Source organism: Coccomyxa subellipsoidea, assembly GCF_000258705.1.
Source record: "Coccomyxa subellipsoidea C-169, whole genome shotgun sequence".
In the NCBI taxonomy this organism is placed as follows: domain Eukaryota; kingdom Viridiplantae; phylum Chlorophyta; class Trebouxiophyceae; family Coccomyxaceae; genus Coccomyxa; species Coccomyxa subellipsoidea.
In genome coordinates, this window is record NW_005178041.1 from 896,461 (window position 1) to 912,445 (window position 15,985).

The following is a 15,985-nucleotide window of genomic DNA, read 5'->3' on the forward strand; positions in this document are numbered from 1 at the left end:
TGAGTCCATAAAGCAAATGGCCTGGACAATTTTCTTCGACTTTCGGGCAGTTTCTTACCCCTCTCTGCAGCATTCAATGCTCCCACACGTTTCTTCGCGTGCCCTCCTGGACTCCATGCCCCGTTTGCCCATATTCTGAAACCACTAGGGCTGCTATTGGTCTTCCCACCCTTTGACGACATGCATATGCGTCTACCCAAAAGCTGCTGTCCAGGGCGTCGGAAGGATGGTTGAGGGCAGCAGCGGCATATTCTTTGACACACCTTCACATGCAATGTTTCTTTTTGCATACCTAACAAACGCCTGCGTTTTGCCAATAGGATTGCCGGCTCATCGGCAGAAAATTGTGTAGACTCTAAAGATGCCAAGCTTTCCGAGGATCGGAGGCATGTGTTTAACAAATCACCAGCACTACTTTATTATTATTGATTGCAAGGTATGGCTGTATAGCTGCCATGGGAAAGAAAAACTAAAGCTGACCACATGCAGCCAAAACTGGCTGTCGGCGTCTTCCGAACCATGCACTTGAACTCGCATTTGTCGCTATAGATATCTGTAGGAGCATTCACCACGTTTCGCAGTTGCAAGGTGGAATCTCTGAGGATTCTTCTGCACAAGTCTTGCCAAGTGAAGCACATTTGTGGAGTGCTTCTATAAGGCAGATCTGCAACAGTACTTCAGCCGAGAGTGTTCAATTGCAGTAGATCACACATTACGATCGATCATGGAAGAAAGTAGTGATGCAGAAATCAAGGAAAAAGTCTCCAAAAAACGGTACGTCCTTTGATAATATTGGTTTTTACTATTGTGAGAGGACGCATCCTGTTTCACCAAGCGAACAACCAGAGAGCATTGATCAGGACGAATCAAATTAAGAGGGATGACAACTTTGTTTGATTCATGGATCTAGGTGTTGACCTAGCTGTCATTTTTACCCCCACCAACTTTTCAGTGCTCACCAGTCAGAAGCAATAAACACCTGCGTGATGATTCTGCTGTTGTAGCATCCGAGTACTCTGAGATAGACAATTTTACTCGAGATATCGCACCCTGGAGGTGTGCAATTCATAACGCTATGCCTCGTCAGCAGGGGGCGAGGAGAGAGCGAGACGGCGCAGCGGATGGCCAAGTTCAAGCGCGGCGCTGCTGTGGCAACGCGCGCCATCGCCGACAAGAAGCTGAAGGGGCAGCTGCGCCACAGCGAGAAGCTGGCGGCAGAGGCGGCGTACAAGGCTGCCAAGGCGGAGCAGTGGCTGCTGCCTGAAGAGGCCGGCACCCTGGAGGCTGAGGGCCTCGAGCGCACCTGGCGCTTCTCACAAGTACTGCCTTTCTCCCCTTTTGATAGACCTGAATTGCCCCTGATGGCAGCCAGTCTCCAATGCGCTGTGTCGCGCGAGGATGAATGCCTCAATATTTAAGCAGCAGGGAGCCATGTTGCGAACCAGAAACATCGTAGTAGACAGTACACAATGTTTGCTGCCTGAAGGGGGATTCTTTACGTTTGCATGAAGCGTACAGTGGCCTCGTTTCAATAAATTACTGACGGCGAAATGTTTCCTTGTGCAGGAGGAGATAGTGAGGGAGGCGGAGACTGGCGCTGCGCAGAAGGTGTTTGATCTGGACCTGCCGGAGCTGGGCCCTTACAATTTGGGGTTCACGCGCAGCGGGCGCCACATGCTGCTGGGGGGCCGCAAGGGCCACCTGGCCATCATGGAGTGGCAGCAGCGGCATCTTGTTTGCGAAGTGCAGGTGTGCCTGTGCTCTGCCAGAGCACTCTAAAATTTGCGCAACTTAATGCACCCTGCCAACAGGTTGTGTATCTGGCAAACTATCTGGTTCAAGCCTTGACCTGAGCATGAACCTTCTTCTTAGAATTTACAAAACCTATGCTATGTGCTTCACCTGCAGATCCTGCATGTTCAGCAAGTGAGCCACATTTTGAGTGCTGACTTGGGCTGCAAGGGTGAGTAAGTGTTGTTGTGATGCAGGTCAGAGAAACGGTGAGGGACGCCACATTCCTGCACAATGAGCAGTTCTTCGCGGCGGCCCAGAAGAAGTACGTGTACATCTATGACAAGAGGGGCCTGGAGGTGCACTGCCTCAAGGTGAGTCAACTGCCCTGCCTTCTGCCCCATTGTTCACGTTGCAAATCCCTTTTCAACCGCATGTACATGACGACCTGTGCCTGCCCCATGCAGATGTGGTGAATGTGATGCAGCGCATCTTCACATTTTGCATCTGCTGCAGGAGCACACAGGAGTGAGGCGGCTGGAGTTCCTTCCGTACCATTTCCTTCTAGCGTCCATAGGAGAGGGAGGCGTCCTCAGATATCAGGTGAGCATTTTTTCTCCAAACAGTCACTCTGCTTGCAATCAAAGCAGCAAAGTAATGTGATCGCTGACACGATGGCAGTTGTCTAGCGATGACTGAAAAAATTTGGGGGTGTGCCGACAGGACACCAGCACCGGGCAGATAATTGCGCAGCACAGGACAAAGATGGGCACATGTGACGCTATGCGGCAGAACCCGTGGAACGGTGTCATGCAGCTGGGCCACGCCAATGGGGTCGTGTCCATGTGGACGCCCAACGTGACCACCGCAGTTGTCAAAATGCTGTGCCATCGGGTATGAGGCCTGCCCAGGAAATGACTAGAAGTGTTGAATCATGTCGACGTTGTCTTGCAGACTGCAGGTGAGATTGCTGGCAAATCAGGGAGAGGGGGCCACCAGAATGCCAACCTTGCAGTGCATGCGCGATAAACACAGCGCTGAGAGTCTTCTCAATCACGCAATGCAGGAGCACCATGCACAGACCCATGTAAATAGTGCAAAGTTATGCATTGTGAGGTGTGATGAACGTAATGTGGTGTGAGAAAGGGAGACTCGAGAGCTTCATATGTGGGTGCATGCAGGGGCCGGTGCGTGCGATTGCGACGGACACGCAGGGGCAGCACATGGTGACGGCGGGCGCGGACGGGCAGGTGAAGGTGTGGGACGTGCGCAAGCTGCAGCCGATGCACTCCTACTTCAGCCGCGCGCCAGCCGACACCCTCGACATCAGCCAGCGCGGCATGCTCGCCGTCGGCTTCGGCCGCAACGTGCAGGTGCGCTGCTGCACTGACGTTTCCTTTGTTGTATCCCAGGCTAAGAATCCTTCACTGGCACGGAGAGGTCGACACAACCACAAGGGCGCATTCCACCCTCTTACATGGGAATCCCCTGAACGCTTGCCCTTCACGCTCATGGGTCACTGCCGGTCGCGGGGCACATGTCGATTTATATCCAGCAGCACATGGCCTTGCAGCCAATCCACTAATGTGCAGTGCTGGACCTGGCTGCCTCAACGGGGCCCTCCAATCACAAGCTGTGCTTGAATATTTGCAGTCCTCTGGCCTTGATTTGAGGAGGGAGTCAATAAATTATGGGATTCATAGGCATGTCCACCTGCACCTTGTGCAGCTTGGGTTGATTATCTAGACAAGAAGGCATGTGGTGTCATGAAGCGTTGACGGCTGTGCAGGTGTGGAAGGATGCGCTTGCGCAGAAGCAGGAGTCGCCCTACATGCGCCACACGCTGCCAAGCGGCGTGCTGCGCGACTTCCAGTTCTGTCCCTACGAGGTAATCTTTCTTGGTCTATTCTCCTCAAGAGTGCAACTTCCTGCCGCTGTACTCTGCACCTGATTTCCCAGTGTACAGCTCTCGCAGTTCCTATCTGCAAGATTGTCGGCATTGCAGCGTCATCCATGGCCTTCCTGTGAGTGTGACAGATGTATGTAAGCGGCATTGATAGTGTCTGTGGAAGAGATAAGGATCGTGCTTGGTTATGAGCCGGGAACGCTCTTCATGGGCACAGCCGCAACTGACTGCTGGACATCAACGCCATCAGGCGATGTGTGAAGCTTGCGATCCTGAGGGGCGCGCATGCGGTAATGATGTGCGAAGTTTGCAGTCCTGAGGGGTGCGCACGCATGGGGTGATGATGTGCCGACTTTGCAATTCTGAGGGGCGCGCATGCGCAGGATGTGTTGGCGGTGGGCCACAGCGGGGGCGTGTCGACGATGCTGGTGCCGGGCGCGGGTGAGCCGCACTACGACTCGCGCGTGGCCGACCCCTTCCAGGGCCGCAAGGCGCGCCGCGAGCAGGAGGTCGCGCACCTCATGGACAAGCTGCAGCCCGACATGATCGTGCTCGACCCCTCCACCATCGCGCAGGCGCGCTCAGTTTCACCCCTGTGCTAACAAACTCAGCTTGAACCACTGCTGTCTCCTTGCAACTAGTACCTTCACCCTTCGCGCTGCGGAGCATCAGGCTCTGCTGCACAGGATTCATAGGGCCGCCCTCCAAGGAGGTGGGCTTGAGATTTTAGTGATTTATCTATTGGGACTATGGCTCCACTGGTTTTTGCTGAGCACAAGGAGGGCAAGAGGGAAACTCTGGGGTTTGATTGGGATACATGTTGCAGAGTGCACGTCGAGAGTTGTTGGTTGGTATTTTTCTATTGTCTGCACATGGCAATTTGAGAGCGGGATGTCTTCTTGAGGGCAGGCAGACTTGCTCTGTAGCATCTCACAGGAGCTAGATGTCTTATTGATGGCATGCGGACTGAGCAGGTGCGGAAGGAGCCCAAGGATGTGGCAGAGGAGAGGAAGGCGGAGGCGGCGGCTGCAAACGCGTCGCGCAGGAAGGAGCAGGAGGAGAAGAACGAGGGGAAGAAGCGCATGAAGGGCAAGAACAAGCCCTCGCGCCGCCAGAAGAAGAAGCAGGCCAACATCATCGAGGCGCGTGCCGCCCCTGTTCTGTGAGGGATTCTGATGTATAGTCTTATGGATGGAAGCTCCACCTCTTCCAGATGCTGTGCATTTCAGCTGCTTGGACTGTGGCATGAGACGTTTCAGAGAAAGCTAGATCACAACAAATTCCAATAACAATGCTCCATGAAGTGGCGGCAACTGTGAAAACTGTTTGGTTATTCCTGCTGTGCAGAAGACCTAGAGTGCCAGAGATCATAGGAGGGTCAGTACGCTGAACAGCGCAGTCAAATGCAGATGATTGAGATGTTTTCTGGGGTGTGCGCAGGCTGGGAAGCCGGAGTTGCGGCAGCGCATGCGGGAGCAGGGCGTGCTGAGCGGAGGTGGTGCCGAGAAGAAGCAGCCCGCGCCCATCCCAGAGGACGTGCCCAGGGCGCTGCACAGATTCTACAAAAAGGGCGTCCAATGATTGTGGTTGCACTCAAACGAAACATGAATTGTACTGCTGCAGCTGTGCTGCTTTCACTGTCTGCTACTTGTTGTGGACATGGCATCAGTGGTTTGAAATGTTGCCTGCCAGGCATGCACTATGATCGTGTGGCTTAGTATCTCAAAGCTCTGCGGCAGGCACAGGCACACACATGCACGGATGTGGATGCATGTGTAGATTATATAAAAGCATGCCATGTCAGTGACACACTGCACGGCAACTGCAGCTGGTCAATCTTGATCATGATCATCATTGCCAATCATTGAAAAGGAGAGGAGCATCAGATCACATGATATCATTGCATTGTCGCGCCTTTGTCGTCCACTGCACGTTATCCAGACTGGGCAACCCAAAGACAACTAGTTTTGCAGCTGTTTCCTCTCCTTCTTTCCTCTATGCAGGCCCCTGGTGACGTCACCCGATCGTTTCGGAGAAGCTTTCGGAATTCTGTCCCGTTGAATCTGGACCAGCTTTCCAAGCGGAACCCATGTTCTGGCAAAATCGCCCATGTACATCCAACGCGAATCAATAAATCCACTCTGACTACCAATTTCAAACTATAACTAAGCAACGTCAAGCAATTATATCGGACGTTCAGAGATCATGTCATTTTCGAGCTGAAGATACACGAAAAGATGGCCGCTGTGGGGAACGTATCATCAATTACATGCTCAAAATTCTCTGGGAAACAACAGAACAAGCAGATAATGATCAGGAAAGCCTGTACAAAACTGGGTGCGTGCCAGCAGCCGCTCTGGATATCACAGGATCCCTGCGACGATTGCCTATTTTCCTTATCAGGATCGCAGACCATTCTAGGGATCTTTCTTCAGAGCTCACGGCAATTGTGGCCTGGCTCAATGAATGATCTGCTTTGCAGGCAGTGCCCATTCTGTGAGCGGGAGTGTGCTGGCTCATCCTTTGCATTCCTGGATCACGGGCAGCAGACAACTACTGCCAAAAATGCACTGCGCAACATTGGCAGAGAGTAGTGTGCATGATGGGTGCGATCCCCTGAAGTCCATGGAAACTCTATCAAAGCTGTGTGGCATCTCACAGCATGTAGCATCTCGGCCGACATGTGAAAAGCTGTCATGCAAATGCAGGACCCCGATCACGGCAGAGCCAAGCACAAGTGGATCAGGCAGACAGCCAACGGATGCCTCAGAGGACAGGCACATCGCCAAACTCACAGATGAGCAGCTGCAGCGCAACCATGAGCTTGTGGAGAGGCTCAGAGGGAAGCTGGTAAGCTACTTGCTCATGTCTCACATCCCTGTGCTTGCTTGTCGCATCCAACTTTGCGCGCCTTCAAACGCGATTTGTGGGCAATGTTTTACAACATGCACTTAGATCGCCTGGCTCCTGAATTTTACCCACTTAAATGTTTTCGTGCAGATATTGGCCCCATTGACAAAGGGAGGCAATCTGCCCTTCCGACGGCTGTGCGCGGACTTTGGGGCCGAGGTGACGATGTCCGAGATGAGCTTCGCGCGAAACCTGCTCAAAGGGGACCCTGGGGAGCGGGTCCGTTTGAGAATGGCTCCCGAAGAGTCCTGCTTCGGCTTCCAAATAGCTACTAACAATATAGGGGAGGGGATTGGCGCCGGCAAAATGGCTCTCGAGGCCGGTGCCTCCTGGCTGGACCTCAACTGCGGCTGCCCCATCTATGGTATGCCACGCTTCATTGTGTGTCTCTCATGTAGGCTTTGCAGCATCATTCCATCCCTGCAGCCCGTGGACAGAGCAGAGAACCCCTGTCAGCCCAGGAATGCTGAGGATGGCTTCTTTTTCTTTTGAAATCGCGTGCGCCTGATAAGGAATCGTGGCACTAATCAGCTGGTTTTCCTGTCGCTTCAATGACAATGCACTGGGTCCACAACCTTCAGACAATTGTAGAACCTTTGCAGCCTCCATGGTGTTTGATTTATGGAGGTGCCCGGTGCCAAATGCGTGAGGTGTTTTTGTTGTGCGCAGAGGCGACCAAGCGGGGCCTGGGGTCGGCGCTGCTGCGCAATCCGAGGAAGCTCGCGCGGCTGGTGGCCGGCATCGCAGAGGGCACGCAGCTGCCGCTCACGGTCAAAGTGCGCACGGGGACGTCCGCGTCAAAGATCAACGTGCAACAGGTCGTCGAACTGCTGCAGGGCGCCGGCGCTGCGGCTGTCATCGTGCATGGACGCACTGCAGAGCAGCGGTGCGAGAATTTCTTGCATATTGCGCTTTGCATCAGAATCTGTGCACATTCTAGCTTGGAAATAGTGTGCCTCTTGTATCATCTAGCCTCATGGGTGGAGCAAGATTTTTGTAGGGTCAAGGACATACACCCTTCGCTACCTTGCATCTATGGACCATTGCACTTTTGCATGGGGAGACAGATACAAATTGAAGAAGGACATGTGTCCTCAGCTGCCTTGCATCTGTGGAACTCTGCAGTTTGGACTCTTGTCGCGCACTGCTGATTGATTGAGATTATGAAAAGAAGGTTCTGGGGTGCTGCAGGTATAAGAAGCCAGCTGACTGGACTCTCCTCACTGAGGTGGCGCGTTCACATGACGTCCCCGTCATTGGCAACGGCGACATTCTGACATACTATGAGGTAAGCCACAGAACTGTTCCTCCCATTGTCACTTCACGGCCAATAAGAAGGATCTCTTTACTATGTACACTATCATTCCTGTAAGATGGAGGGATCGCTTCGCTGTGCCAGACTGTACAGAGGCGCTCCTTGTGAAGCAGGTAGATTAAGAAGTGTGTGGTGTATGGCGACAGGCACAGGAAAGGCTGGATGGCAGCGGCTGCCTGGCACAGATGGTGGGGCGAGGGGCGCTCATAAAGCCCTGGATCTTCCAGGAGGTCAAGGAGGGCAGGGAACTGAATTTAGATGCGTCAGATCGGCTGGGTATCTACCGCCAATTGGTCTCCCACATGAAGGAGCACTTTGGGGACGACGCCAAGGGCCGAAGGAAGGCCTTCTACTTCCTGCCCTGGCACTTTGACTTCTTCTGCCGGTATAGGTGAGGCGTCTGGCCCACTGCTTATCAGCGGAGGACCATGACATTTATGACATCTTCTGAAAATTTTGATTCAGGGCGAGTTAGAGACATTGCTTTAATTCAGGGCATGGGGATGAGATGGCATTGCAGGCAGCGCATTGGCATGGTGTAATTTTCAGATACGCCCCTGCTTGATTGTGATTTTTCTTCAAATATTGATAGGGGTGCCTCGAGCAGGAGCGCAATAATTACAAGGCATGCCTTGTGTCATCCTGCAATATGCAGCTAATATGGTAGTTGTGTTTGCTACCTAGGTACCTGCCAGAGGAGGTGTACAGGTCATCTTCACAGGAGCGGCCCCTGATTGGGCAGCGCATGGACACTGCAGCAGCCGAGCTGGGAGAGGAATTGGAGTCCCTGCCGCTGCTGGAGCGATTGCTGCGCTGTCAGTCAACCGACGCGCATGCAGAGATCGCTGCTGGTCTGTGGGACAGTGGTTCTGACCAGGAAGCAAAGGCTGCCCTGGAAATGCTGGCAGGCCAGAAGCTGAGTGAGTGGGAGGAGAGTGGCAGTGACCGTGAGGAACAGGTTGCACAGGGGTAGCCTGTTGATTTCCGTATAGCAACATGTGCTTAGGATTGAGTGTAGTGCAGCGTCCTCCCATTAGCATTAGCAAGCGCGACCATGTCGATGCTTTATTTTGAATTAGCTTACACATACTTTACCATTATTCTTCACCATCCTGGCAGTTTTCCACCAATGAGATATTGCTTCCATAAATTCGTAACACAATCATTTAGGATTTGACAGTCCCACTTGTGCTACTAGCCTTGATGGCACCCTCAGTCCCCATGAGGCAGGATTAATGCCGCATAAATGCCTCTCCTCGTTTGCCGACCTTCCAAAGTTCACACTGAGTATTTATCACCGCATGATTGCCAGTCTCTTCTTCTCCGACTGCGGCCGGGAATTGATGTCCTTTGCCGAGAGAGAGCGCAGCGGCAGTCGTGACAGCTGCAGAGCATGCAGATCATTTCATGTACCTATTCTGGACAAGTATGCTATGCAAGCCCTGCATTTATTCCACACATGGTGCACACACGCTGGCAGTAAGTTCACCCCAACTTTTAGACAATTCTGTGCATGACTGCTGCTTGTGTAGCACGGCATGTCAGAGAAACCAATCCAATGAGCACCTGAAGACTGCAATCATTATGTCCCAGCCATGCAAGATCTCGGAGCTGAGTTACCTTGGTGGCGCCTCCCTTCTTCTTGGGCTCTTCCGAGGGCCGCTCCTTGTGCTGCAGGAATTGGCGCATGCGCGGCAGGAAGACATCGTTGTACAGCTGCCGGATGTCCCTCACAGGCCCCTCTGTGTCCTCACCAATGCTCTCACTCACCTCCTGAAACAGCTCCATGCCGTGGTGTGGGGCCGCCGTGATCACAGCCTGATTGACTCTCTGCAGCATACAAAGCTCTACTGTCAGTCTCATCAAAGGTCATCTGTATTGGAAATGCTGCATACAGCACAGAACATGCTGCATGCAAATGAACTCCTGGTGGATTGAGGGAATAGTGCAGAGGGGAGGAGGGATTCACCTTAATGGACACGACAACATTGTGCATCCTGCTTGTGCCATACACGCAGCAGGAGACCAGGCGTGAGAGGTGTTGGTTGAACAGAAGGTCAAGGTGGTTCATCAGCATGGCATCCACCGTTGCCAAGCAGTCCTGCGCTCATGCCACTCCTTCGATTCTTGCTTTTTTTGACAGCACAGTCACTCCCAGAGGCAATCCACAGCAACACCTACTTCACCACAGGGGACAGAAAATGTCATTGCATAGAAAAGTTGGGGACGGCACTGCATAGGGCAATATGGCAGACCTGCACAAAGGTTGGGATCAGGGCCAGCTCCTCCAGGCGGTCAATCAGGGACAGGGCAGCTTGCTGTGCCCTGGACATTGCCAGCTGTGATACAGTCACCATGAAATCCTGCAGCACAAATATGACAACGATGGCGGCTTCAGAACATGTTCCTATCATGATAGAAGAAGGAGAAGCAGTTCATTCTCCTTCATGTGCCTATCTTCCCCTCTTCTGGAGATTGAAGATACAGCCCAAAATACATGTATGCATGACAATCAAATGATGACAGCAGGCATGATCGCGGCACCTGCAGGAGGGATGTGTCTCCAGGCTTGAAGGTGCCGCCGCCACCTTCTGCCATGATGACATAGAGGGCACTGCCATGCATCCAGGCCACCTCCTCAGCAATGCGCAGGCGCATGTAGCCCAAGTATCCCAGAACGCTGTCAGGAGTCCTGGATTCATGCACTTGCAAATGCTCCACACTGCCCACCTGTGCATCCAGATCTGCAGAGTCAGCGGCGCTCAACAGATGCATGAAACCCACCCATTTGCAGCATTTAATGTTTGGAGCATGGTCACCAATCCCATGCTCCATGAAATGCATGTCAGGCGCACAGACAAGCCATGTGATCGAGGATTGGATCTGAGGTCATGGAGTGCCGAACCTTCAGCAAGTATTGCTGGACGTAAATCTGTGCTTCCCATTGAGCAAAGATGCAGACGAGGGCCTTTGATCTGGCTGTCAGCGCTGGAAAGCTCAACTGCCCTGTGGTTGCAAAGAAGACCAGCTCTGCAATGCATGCCAGCAGTGCCATCTGGAAGGCTGTGTTGTTCATGATGTTGCTGACAGCATCGGAATCTGGTTTTCCATACTCATCTGTACGTTGCTGGAGCAACACTGTCTGCAGGACCCTGCATTTGCATCTCTTGATAAGATTGGAGCATCCCAGGGTGAGTCATGCAGTGAAGGATTTCTGCTTCTGGAACCGGCTTGTACCTGTAGTACAAGGTTGTGGTGCAGTTCGTGCATTGCAAGCTGTCTTCTCTTGAGCTGAATGCTGTCCTGCAGAATGTATTTGCCTGATTGACAACCTGAACCTGCAAAATCATTGCCAAACGACAGTAGATCAGATCTAGCAAACGCTGATCACTTTGCAACAACTGGAATTAGTGGGTACAGCTCCAAGCGAAAACGAGTGTCCAACAACAGGCAACCAAGAAGTCCTTTGCTCACCGTCGTTTGTCTTCTGAAGAGGTTGAAGATTTCATTTGGAGGTCCTTTGGCTGCCTGAGAAAGAACGTTGTGCATCCACTGTTGTGCTGCGGCCAGAGCGGGCTCGTCAAAAAGGAGCACTTGCGGTGCGTCCTCTGCAACTTGCATCCCTCCCACTTTTGCACACTCCAAGAGACAAAGGAGAAGATAGAGTGTCTCAGATCTCATCGGACTTGCGTTCAACTGCGTTCGCAAGTGCAGAGCAGGCTTCCGCACTTTGCATGCATGTCTTGAGGCTCGTGGGTTAATAGATATCTAGGGGGGCGTATAACGTAATAGAGAAGCCTCATTTGCCCTGTAATGGGAATCGTTGCATCGTATGCCTCAGTTTTTTCCTCAAATAGTCTAACTTTAATCCTGGTATTGAGACCTCTCCAGTAACAAGCAGTGCCCATCTCTTTATTCTGCTATCAGCCTGTGGTGCTGAAACTCTGGCGTTTATTTGTTCCGCTTAATGTCTGGAGTTGTTCACTTTAAATTCAAGTCCGCGATCTCTTTCGATTCAGTGCAGTTCGATGGTGCCTTTGTGACCGTTGGAGAGCTTAAGAACCTCATAGCTGAGAAGAAGGGACTTGGCAGAGAAGCTACTGTTGAGCTCGTACTTTCTGATCCTCGCTCTCATGCCGAGTACAATGATGACGCCCATCTGCTGCCGAAAAGCACTTCCGTACTCGTGCGAAGAGCGCCGGTGTCAAAGCTGCGCGCCCTTGAGGGAGGCACAGAAGATGCGGGAGTGACAAGCACAAGTGCAGCCGCCCCAGCCAGTGAGAGACCCAGTGCAGCACAGAGACCACAGCAGCTACCACAGCAGCAATTTCCTACTTTTCGTCCAGCGCCGCAGGATGATTTCGGCGGCGATTTGTATGCCCAGCAACAGCAGCCAGCGTCAAGTACTGCTGGAGCAGGGAGCACAGAGGAGGACGCGCTTGCCAGCCGTTTAGCACAGACTGGGGCGAGCTGGCAGAAGGAGGTGGCAGCAGGAGGCGGCAGAGGGAGGGGACGAGGCAGGGGCCGCGGCGGCAGGGGTGGAATAGCAATACCTCCTCCCAACTACATCTGCTTCCGCTGCAACCAGGGCGGGCACTACATTGGCGACTGCCCAACAAACGGCGACCCAGAATATGACAGGAAGCGCATCAGGCAGCCAGTGGGCATTCCCCTGTCCCGCCTCGCGATCAACACCGAAGGCGGCCTGGTGCTGCCCGGCGGACACACAGGCTCCCTCGTGCCAAACGAGGATGTCTTCCAGCGCGAGATGTTTGGGGCCCCAAAGCAGCCCAAGCCGGAGCAGCAGAAGCTGGCGGATCAGCCCAAGCCCGCGCTTCCGCAGCCCGCAGCCAGCAGCGAGCGTGCTGCTGGTGCACCCCTGCTGCTCGACAACAAGCCGCACGCAGACGACACGGCTGGCCAGGAGGTGGTGGTCTACCAGGCTCCAGAAGCAGCGCCCACGCTGGCAGGCGACGATCAGCTGTTCCTGGCGCTCGCTCAGCCGCTCGCCACCACCAAGCCCAAGACCTCCCCAGCGCAGGCCAAGAAAGCCGCCCCAGCCAAGCCGCCGGCGGCCGCGCCGGGGAACCCCTGGCTGCCGCCGCTGCCCATGCCCCTGATGCCCCCGGGCGTGGCTGCCCCTGCGCCCTTCATGGCGGCCTTCACGCCGGATATGGGCGGGCCCCTGTCCAAGGAGGCCTTCGAGGCGCTGCGCGTTGCGGCGCTGCGTGACAAGCGGGCCGGCTCCAGCGACAGCAGCCGCTCACGCTCGCGCAGCCCTAGGCGGTCGCGGCGGCGGTCGCGGTCTGGCAGCCCGGGCAGGGACGGCAGTGGCCGCCGGCGCCGGCATGCGGACCGGGGCGCGCGGCGCAGCCGCTTCGGGGACAAGCGGCGCGCGGACGCGTCCGAGAGCCCTGCGCGCAGCGATGAGCGCCCCAGCCGGCAGGAGCGGCGCAGCCGCAGGGATGCCCCGGCAGCGCCGCCTCGCGCAAACGACGGGCACCATGCCAAGCGCCGACGAACTGCTCCGGTGCGTGGTGCACACAAACAAGTTCACTCCGTGCTTGCAATGTGCTGCTGCCAATTGTGTATTCTGCTAAGTTCTGACCCGAACACCTGAGAGTCTGATTGTGATGCATTAATGCATGCGGGCTGTGATTGCCTTGGCTGCTTGTCTGCAGCTGTTCAGCAGTCCTGAAGTGCTAATTTATGTCTGGCAGGAGCAGCGGCGCATGCAGGAGGCGCCATCTGGTGAGGAGGCTCCCCCAGACGAGCGCTTTGGGGCGGCCATGGACAGATGGGAGCCTGGCAGCGATTTTGAGAGCAAGACTGTGGCGCGGTCGCACCGCAGCAGGAGAGCAGGAGCAGCAGCGAATAGTGGAGTCCAGGATCCTGCTGCCCAGCCCCTGATGCAGGCCTCTGATGCTCGCCCGTCAGAGGCTGCCAGTGCAGATGCAGGCACAGGGGCTGAGGCGGCTGTGTCTGGCCCAGCAGCATCAGATGGCGTGGCAGACAGGTTGGGGATGCGCCTCTGTTTCATCTTTGCATGTTGGATTGAATTGGTGTTCTGCAGGTTGCTTGTGCATGTGAGTGGAGCGTTTAGGTTATTAAGTGGTGCAATTCTCAACTCTTGCAGGCAGTCCAGGTTCCACTGTGCTTTGGCAGCGTGTTGCAGCATTGCAGAACAGACAATTTCGCTTGTTGCTTGGGTGGCCAGTTGAACAAAATTGCTGTAGGCACAGCACAGTGGTTGGGTTGCTTGCCTCAAGGACAGATATCTGGGTGCTGTATCTGGCTGCTACAACATGTAACCCGGTCTGACAATGACCAAAGAACAATTGATGCTGAGATTTGTAGTTGGCAGAAGCAAGTCCTGATGTGGGCTGCTGGAAGGGATATGGAAGGCTGTGCTGTCATGCCGGCCCATTGCTACTCATTGAGCAATCCACATTGCGCCCAGAAAAGAAGAGAGAGAAAAAAAACAGGGCAAAAAGCAATGAAGCCTATGACTGTAAAGAGCAGATGCTGGGCACAGCGCCTCTGTGTATTGTATGAGCGCTTTAGATCTGTTGTGCAGTTGTCCATTCAAACCTGATTTGCCTGATTGGCAAAGTATCAACACTGCTAAATCAAGACAGTCGATACTTCTTATGTGTGCCAACCTGTGGCTGTCATCTTCGTGCATAGATATCTGCCTTGTTTGTATGGGTTGTGAAGCTGTTTGCCGATTGCTTGCACTTTTGCATTGTATCTGCTTTGCGTTCTATGTCAGACAGCCAGTGATGTTCCTTGGGAAAATATGTTGTTTTGCATCTTGTTTGCAGAGGCGTTCCAGAGCAGCAGGGACAGCAGCAGACACTGGAGCCCATTGCACTGCTGGAGGAGCTTGATCAGGCGCCTCCCATGGCTTTCAGCAGCAAGGCAGCTCCTGGGCAAGGAGTGCAGAGCGAGGAGCCGAGGGACAGGGGGCGGGACAAGGAGAAGAAGGAAAAGAAACACAAGAAGCATAAGAAGCACCACAAGAAGGAAAAGAAGCATCACAAGAGGGGTGAGCCTGCAGGACTTCTCTGCTCTAGTCCTTAAGCTGAAATGCTTTGTGATGCTCACTGCAGTGCATACGCTGCATGATCGTCAACATGCTCACCTGTTGTGCTCTGTGCAGACCTGCCAGACAAGAGTGACAGGGATGAGCGGGAGAGCAGTGCAGAGGCTGAAGGCGACCAAGAAATGAGCCAGGTGTGCAAAGAAGTGCTGACTGTGCCATGAGCCCTGTTCGCCATGGCATTGTATATGACTTAGGCAAATTAATCCAGTCCTGCAGCTTTTCTGACGAGCTCCCTTCCTTTGTAACCAGGTCCAGACAGAGGCCAAGAGGGCGGCTGCTGTGCCTTCCCTGGTGCCCAATCCCCGCTTGTTCCAGCTTAGCCACTCAGCCGCCACAGCATCAGCTAAGCTGCAGGCGAACAACCGGCACAGAGCTGGCTGACAGGTGTGGCCAGACCTCTCCACGGATTACAGAGAGCAAGTCCTCTTCGAGCCTGTCTGTGCATGCATGCAAGGGTTTGCGCCGCTGTGTACCAGCTATGCTCAGAACTCATACTTGTGTCGTGTTGCCGCAGGTTTGTGCCGTGCTGATGTGGACCAAGCGCTGCCCAGCGCGTTCGTTTTGGCCTTTCAAACAAGTTGGGCGAAGCGCACATGGAGGGGTCTCTGGCAGGCTAGCATGTGTCCAGCTAAGGAGCACGCTGTTGCGAGTTGCACTCCATATTGCACGGGATGGACTCATAGGTTGTTTATGTATTGATACTCGGGGCCATGCAACCTCCACTGGCAGTGGCCGGGCATGGTTTTATAACACAATTTTGGCTCCGGAGACCACCACATTGGGTGCATGATCAAATGTATGAGATTGGCAGCTTTTCTGTTCAAGCACATATATGTATCTTAGACATAGAATGATGAGTTAGAAAAGTCTAGGGAAGAAAGTGCAGAAAGTGAAACACTCAGAGCAGTTGCTCCCTGGTTCAGAAAAGTTGTAAAGGATCTGTGAGAGAGAGATCTGAGGGCCCAGACCCGGGTGCCAAAACAGGCATCAGAGTCCTTCAAATGTACACAATGGCAGA

The 15,985-nt window shown here is 53.9% G+C and overlaps 4 protein-coding genes across 4 annotated transcripts; 3 read left to right on the top strand and 1 right to left on the bottom strand.

Moving 5' to 3' along the window:
• Positions 1–724: 724 nt before the first annotated feature.
• Positions 725–5,218, top strand: COCSUDRAFT_58928 (WD40 repeat-like protein; the record flags this gene model as incomplete). Its single annotated transcript, XM_005650878.1, has 11 exons — positions 725–774; positions 1,091–1,319; positions 1,567–1,749; positions 1,989–2,105; positions 2,248–2,334; positions 2,455–2,625; positions 2,913–3,104; positions 3,521–3,619; positions 4,021–4,221; positions 4,612–4,794; positions 5,078–5,218. The coding sequence occupies 11 exons, from the start codon at positions 725–727 to the stop codon at positions 5,216–5,218; spliced, it is 1,653 nt and encodes a 550-aa protein (XP_005650935.1).
• A 1,635-nt stretch (positions 5,219–6,853) lies between these two features.
• Positions 6,854–8,257, top strand: COCSUDRAFT_12455 (FMN-linked oxidoreductase; the record flags this gene model as incomplete). The annotated part of the gene is made up of 4 exons (XM_005650879.1): positions 6,854–6,911; positions 7,217–7,433; positions 7,739–7,835; positions 8,009–8,257. The coding sequence occupies 4 exons, from the start codon at positions 6,854–6,856 to the stop codon at positions 8,255–8,257; spliced, it is 621 nt and encodes a 206-aa protein (XP_005650936.1).
• Positions 8,258–9,156: 899 nt separating this feature from the next.
• COCSUDRAFT_58930 (hypothetical protein) lies at positions 9,157–10,938 on the bottom strand (the record flags this gene model as incomplete). The annotated part of the gene is made up of 6 exons (XM_005650880.1): positions 9,157–9,246; positions 9,483–9,692; positions 9,832–9,963; positions 10,118–10,225; positions 10,407–10,592; positions 10,825–10,938. 6 exons carry the CDS (start codon positions 10,936–10,938, stop codon positions 9,157–9,159), a joined length of 840 nt encoding a protein of 279 aa, XP_005650937.1.
• Positions 10,939–11,829: 891 nt separating this feature from the next.
• COCSUDRAFT_64472 (hypothetical protein) lies at positions 11,830–15,919 on the top strand (the record flags this gene model as incomplete). The annotated part of the gene is made up of 6 exons (XM_005650881.1): positions 11,830–13,392; positions 13,583–13,878; positions 14,687–14,910; positions 15,025–15,098; positions 15,217–15,351; positions 15,482–15,919. 5 exons carry the CDS (start codon positions 11,830–11,832, stop codon positions 15,346–15,348), a joined length of 2,289 nt encoding a protein of 762 aa, XP_005650938.1. The 3' UTR covers positions 15,349–15,351; positions 15,482–15,919.
• Between the last annotated feature and the right edge of the window lie 66 nt (positions 15,920–15,985).